General features: G+C 43.6%; 1 protein-coding gene across 1 annotated transcript in view; it reads left to right on the top strand.

Annotated features, from left to right (window-relative positions):
* LOC145396383 (uncharacterized) overlaps positions 1–6,930 on the top strand; it is a 50,924-nt gene that overhangs the window by 16,606 nt on the left and 27,388 nt on the right. Inside the window, exons 3-5 of the mRNA XM_080269775.1 lie at positions 609–730; positions 1,898–2,646; positions 4,099–4,159. Coding sequence (XP_080125901.1) covers positions 609–730; positions 1,898–2,646; positions 4,099–4,159 — 932 coding nt within the window. The remainder of the gene's footprint in view (positions 1–608; positions 731–1,897; positions 2,647–4,098; positions 4,160–6,930) is intronic.

Here is a 6,930-nt window from a genome sequence, read left to right as displayed (position 1 = left end):
AGTTGGTACTCTTGTCAGTTAAGAAAACTCCCTAGCACCTTTTCCCCAATGATTTGTTTTTGGATGTGGCTAGTTAATATCCTTTTGTGTGTTATTTATGCAGAGTATGGGGTTATTGGAAGGATTTATGCAACACAGAAGAGGGCAGTAAATTGCAGTAAACAGACCAAATCACTTGGGAAAAGGTGTTAGGGAGCTACCATAACCAAACAACATGACCCCCTAATATAATGGAAAGTTTGTAAGTCAGGTTGGTGATGATGATGATGATGATGATGATGATGATGATGATGATGATGATGATGATGATGATGATGGTGATGATGATGAAGAGGAGGAGGAGGAGTACACTACAGATGATAATGATAATAATGATGAATTCGGAAGTGATGATAATGATGATAATGATGATGATAGCAATAATAATGATAACGATAACAAAAATGATGATGACAGTAGTAATGATAATGATAATAATAACAGTGATAATAATGATGATGATGATGATGATGATGATGAGTGATAATAATAATAACAATAACAATAATGATGATGACAGTAACAATAATAATAATAATAATAATGATAATGATGATAATATATGGCAGGGAGGATCAGCATCACGGCGTATACTATTTCAATCGAGAAACGGGTGAGAGTCGTTGGACCCACCCAGTTGACTCCATCGTACGCTCCCTCCTCACCCGCCACAGAACCACCACCTCCACAGGTATGCTATCTATTTGTCTGTCTATCTATATGTCTGTCTGTATATCTGTCTCTCTGCCTGTCTGTCTGTCTATATATCAGTCTGTCTGTCTCTCTCTCTCTCTGTCAGTATATCAGTCCATATGTCAGTCCCTCAATCTGTCCATCCATCTGTCTATCTGTCTGTCTATCTATCTATCCATTTATCTATCTATCTGTCTATATTTCTCTTCAGTGGTCATTTTCAAGACTAGAGCATTCCTGAACTACACTATATGCTTATTATCAACAATACACTATCACTCTACAGTTCATTCTAGCATTGAAAGTAACAGATATTTGGTCTTATGTTTTCAGGCTTACAATTGAGTTATCCACACACACAAAAAAATTACTGGTTGCTGGGTATGTGAGAGAGGGGGTGTGTGAGCTGAGGGGAGGGGACAGGACATGGAGGTGATTTGTTTGTGGCCACCCCTTACGGGATTAGGGCAATTGACTATAGATGGATGTAGACAGTATTTTAACGTACACTGTCTTATCAAAAACAAAAGTCATATGTGAGGGTTCAGGCTGAAACCGTGAAGTACGAAATACAAGAATATTGGAGGATAGACTAGCATAACCCAGCTTAATTGAAACTTTGTGTTAGAATGTTAGAAAGTTTTTTTTAGTTATCCAGCATAGAAGAGTGTTGAAGTAGTGTAGCTGTTAATGAAGGCTTTGACTATTTTCCATCCATTCAAAAGTCCACCTGTCTATCCATTGCCAGATGACTTAATCCAGTAAGGGGTGGCCACAAAGAAATCGCCTCCATATCGCCCTGTCCCCTGCCATTTCACTGCCCTGTTCCCAGCTCACAACTCCCTCTCTCATATACCTCTCCACTCCATCCCTGCATCTCATCCTTGGCCTCCCCCTCCTTCTCCCCCCCTCCACCTTACTCACATACACTCTCCTCATTAGTCTCCTGCTCTCCATCCTCTCCACATGGCTAGACTGCCTCAGTGTATTTCTCCTAATGCTTTCTGTCACATCCACATCCACACCACAATGCTCCTTCATTTCCTCATTTGTCAGTTTGTTTCTCCATGTAACTCGTGAATTAAATTGTACAGTATTTGAAATTTGGGTGTTTAATATATTGATTTTTTCTCCATGTATCTTACCAACTTTTTCTCCTTGCCAGACTCTTGCAGTGAAGAGTTTGATACAGAGGAGGACCAGCTGATTTCCGAGTTCCTACGATATCAGTTGAGTGACCGTGAAGGCTCTGATGGTGAGAATTCAGACCACCGCACCCTCTCACACCAAAGCCAACAGGATTCCAACTTGATTCAGAAATGTGAGCACCCGATCTCACGTCAGGAAGAGTCAGGAGAGCCAGTGAATCCTTGTCAACTTGGAAAAACCTCAAGTTCTGACAAGGATGATGCAAAAGAGCCTCACAAAGATGCCAGTGCCTCTATTGTGCCTTCAGATAGGGACTTAAAGTGTATTGACAGTGATGATGGTAAGGTTAAAGATGGTGTTACTCTGGAAAAGTCAGGTGGCAGTGACAGGAATGTTGTAAATGATGATCAGACTAAAGTGCTTAAAGACAGTAATGGTGATGTGAGTGAGAGAGATAAAGAGCGTGAGAACAACGAAAGGCAGGATCGTAAAGCTGGAGAAACCAAACCTGCCTCCAGTCCCTTAGTTAGTGCCCCGAATCCCCCCATGTTAGGTGGGAGGGACGGCTCTGGGCGGGGTCTGGGTCGCTCCCCCCTAGGTCCTCCTCCCCTTGGAACCCCGTCTTCCCTGGCAGCACCTCCGCCACTGGGTAAACCTGTGCTCGGAGGCTCCCCTTTAGGAGGTGGTCGAGTCCCACCCATAGGAGGACAGCTGACACCCCTGGCACCTATCGCAGCAGCCAACAGGGGTGGCGCATCTCAATTGGTAAGTACAAGCCAACCTTGCTATGTCTATCTATTTATCTGTTGCCAGACGCCTTAATCCCATACGTGGTGGCCACAAACTGCCTCCACGTCACCCTGTCCCCTGCAATTTCACTGCCCTGCTCCCAACTCACACCCCCCTCTCTCATATACCTCTCCATTCCATCCCTCCATCTCATCCTCAGCCTCCCCCTCCCTCTCTCCCCCTCCACCTCACTCACATACACTCTTCTCGTCAGTCTGTCACTCTCCATTCTCTCCACATGGCAAAACCACCACAGTGTGTTTCTCCTAATGCTTCCTGTCACATCCTTTATCTGATTGTTCATTTATTCTATTTACCTGTCTCTCTGCCTATCTATAGCCAGTCTCCTTAATCCCATAAGAGATGGCCACAAACAAATCACCTCCATATCATCCTGTCCCCCACCATTTTGCTGCCCTCCCCTCAGCTTGCCCTCCCATTCATTTATAGAAACATAAAATTTTAGAACCCATTTTTCATATATATAATTGCCATTGGTGGGGGCGCTCATCGTCCACTCACGCAATGTAGTGCTGTTCTCGGGTGTCTGCCCTTTCCTTTCCTCCATCCTTCTTTTCTTCCATCCTCTTCTGTCTTTCTTTCCTTCATTCTTTCCTCATCCTTCTGCCTATGGGTGACTTTACACTCCCTCTTCTGTCTTTCGTTCCTTCATTCATTCCTCTTCCTTCTGCCTGTGGGTGACTCTACACTGAGTGACAAGCCAAATGGTTTCCTGTACACCAGGAAACCATTTACTATGCTGGGTGGTAACCATATAATCAAATTATGGTGCCTGGTGGTTTAGTGGGTAATTAAGGCACTCCAGTCGGATTGAGCCAGTGAAGGTTTATATCCAAGGGGTGGTTGGAGTTTATTGCTCACGTAATGCTGCTCAGGGATGAGTGAGGCTGGTCACTCTCATCATAAATGTCAGGACCAACTGCCTAGCCCTGGGCCCCTATGCTCTTCATGGGGCAACGTAGATTGGATGATGAATGAATGAATGAAATGAATGCCATTTTCACTTATGCACTCTCTACAATCCCCTACAAAGCATAATTTTTTATTGACAGTTACTATGATTCCTATGGTTAGAGTATGATTGATCAGTTTCTTGGAATGTAACTTGGTTGTAAGGCAAGATTGGCCCAGTAATTCGTCACTTAACACTGTAGATGTGTTCCCACAAACTGCCTTACTGTTTATAATGAAAACTGCCATTTATTGCTTATTCATGGCTTTATGTTATGTCAGAGTATTTTGTATTATTTATTAGCCTATACGGTACTGTCTATAATAACTGTAATTTATTGTGCAATTGTAAATATTAATCATGCGTATCTTTCATGTTTATAATGACAACTGCCATTAATTGTGCATTCATGGATATTAATAATGCATACCTTTCTTCTCGTATGTGTGTAACAGGCTCCCTTAAGGCCTCTCAGTGGTGGTGTCAAAAGCCCTCAGCACCAGGACAAAAGGGAAGGTAAGTTTGTTTCATTTGTTTTGTTTTTAAAGACTCCAACATGCTTGCATGTGTCGGTCTTGGTCAGCTAATGGCGGCTGTGCATGCTACTTGATCTCTGGCAGCCTCCCTGTTCAGTCCCATATCCCTGAGATCACACTCTGTAAAGTTGTCCCAGGTCTTTTTTGGTCTGCCTCTCGCAGCCCTACATCTAGTGTTCACATTTCTCACTCTCTGCACCCAGTTGTCATCCCCAATCCTCTCTACATGCCCAGACCATCTCCTCATCACAGCACCAATACACTCCAGTTCCATCCTTCCTTTCAGCTCTTCCATCATAAACCATTTACTGAGCTAGCAACACAGGCAAAGATTAATTATGATGTCGACTAGGAGTGAGAGAGCAAGGTGTGTACGTTGATGAGTCCACTGAGTTGATAGGGGGTTGAATTGCTGAAGGAAATATGTTGCTAGTGTTGGAGAGCACTTGTTTTTTTTTTTTTAAAGCAAGGAAGAAGGAACCAAAGGCCAGAAACCCACAAATTATTCCCTCCAAGAAAAAAGAAAAAAAAAACAAGATAACAGAGAGCCAAATTCAGAACCTCCATACATAAAGAGAGTTTTGTTATTAATTTTTCTGTACTTATATTCAAAATCCATTCATACATGAGACGAGTTTGGTCACGTATTTATCCATACCTATATTTATTTACTTATATATACTGTATATTTATATATTTCATGGGTGACATATGCTGATAAACTGGCAAGTGCATGTGAAGGGAACTTACAGTGAAAATTACCATGCCTTTGTATATGTGTAATTCACCGGGTCGGTCAGGATCACTTGATGGTCGTGATCGTCAGCATTTTACCCTCCCGGAAGGGAGCTGAGAGCTCATATAGTCCGATCTAAGGGCAAGGCTGTGACCTTCACACACCCACACACCCATCCCCTTGCTCAAGGGGGACAGTAACCACCCACTTCTTCAGTGAAACTTTTCGCAACCTGAGCGAGGCGCGAACTCCCGTCTACCAGGTGGCAAGCGAGAACATTACCACTGCGTCAGCGAGCGGTGTGTGTGTGTGTGTGTGTGTGTGTGTGTGTGTGTGTGTGTGTGTGTGTGTGTGTGTGTGTGTGTACTGGTTATGTCTGTGAGGTGGGGTGAGGGTTCCTTGGGCTTAAATGTTATGTGGATTAGTGTTTGGCCCATTTAACTGAGCTTGCTGTTCATAATTCTCCATCTTTTTTTCCATTTTCTTCTTATATGGATCCTACCTCACCCCATCCATAGGTGAAAAAAAGGTGATGATGATGATGGTGTGGTGGTGGTGGTGGTGGTGATTAAGATGGTGGTGGTGGTGGTGGTGGTGGTGATGATGATGATGATGATGGTGATGATGATGATGATGATGATGGGCAGCAGTCAGGTTTACTTATTACACCTATTTCCTTCATATAGCCATGGACGGTGAGATTGAGAATGGGAAACACTTGAATCAGCTCAGCACAGGTGGGCAAGAGGCACACCTGTTGATTGAGTGCACAGGTGTTATGGGAGCAGGATAGGGAGGGAAACTTACCACACCACAAAACACCATACTGCACTACACCACACCACACCACACCATACCACACCACACCACACTACACTACATCATACCACACCACACTACGCTACACCACACCACACCACACCACACCACACCACACCACACCACACTACACTACATCATACCACACCACACCACACCACACTACACTACGCTACATTATACAACACCACACCACACCACACTAACCTGGAAATGGACGTAAATATAGGCCAAGTTAAAGTGAAGAGAGTAGAGTAAATGCATGTAGGGTAGAATTATTAGATTACACGAACAAAAGCACTTACTGTCACCACTTCATTACCTAATTGCCCAGGCTCACGCTTTCTTCCTTGAACCTTCACAAATACTTTACAAATTTAAGACGTTTAGCAAGAAGTTTTAGTGTCTTAGTGCTGAAGTTATTGGAAAAAGCAATACACATGCAGTATCAAAGGACCTGTTCGTAGAATTTGGCTGGCTTAATGTAATGGGAATTTGCTTCACGTGAGCATTACGTTTCTTTGGTGTGTGTGTGTGTGTGTGTGTGTGTGTGTGTGTGTGTGTGTGTGAGAGAGAGCAGTATGTTTTGTGTGTGTGTGTGTGTGTGTGTGTGTGTGTGTGTGTGTGTGTGTGTGTGTGTGTGTGTGTGTGTGTATCATGTGGCTGTATTGCATGATGGAAGGCAGTTATAACTTGACCATTTCACTGATTATTGCCTCAGCTTTCTCAAGAATATGGTGTACATCGTATTTTTTTAAATTTCTTGTAACTTTGGCATGGTAATTGATTTGATAATGTTGCTCTTGCACTCCAACTGTATTGAAAATTAATTCTTGTGACAACATTATTTTGTTTTTATCCCCATCAGGAAGGGGAGAGTGTATGTGAGTGAGGTGGGGAGGGGGAAAGGGAGGGCCAAGGATGAGATGGAGGGATGGAGTGCAGGGTATATGAGAGAGAGGGGTGTGAGCCAGGAGCAGGGCAGTGAAATGGTGGGGGAGAGGGTGACATGGAGGTGATTTGTTTGAGGCCACCCTTTACAAGATGAAGGCATCTGGCAGTAGATAGTTAGTAGATAGATAATGTGTTCTGTCTGTCTATCTATAGCCAGATGCCTTAATCCTGTACAGGGTGGCCACAAACAAATCACCTCCATGTCACCCTGTCCCCTGATATTTCACTGCCCTCCCCCAGCG

This window comes from Coenobita brevimanus, chromosome 37 (genome assembly GCF_032717465.1).
Source record: "Coenobita brevimanus isolate Jiangsu-jjx chromosome 37, ASM3271746v2, whole genome shotgun sequence".
Classification (NCBI taxonomy): Eukaryota; Metazoa; Arthropoda; class Malacostraca; order Decapoda; family Coenobitidae; genus Coenobita; species Coenobita brevimanus.
The sequence above is the reverse complement of the archived record's forward strand: the minus strand, read 5'-3'. Positions and strand labels throughout refer to the sequence as shown.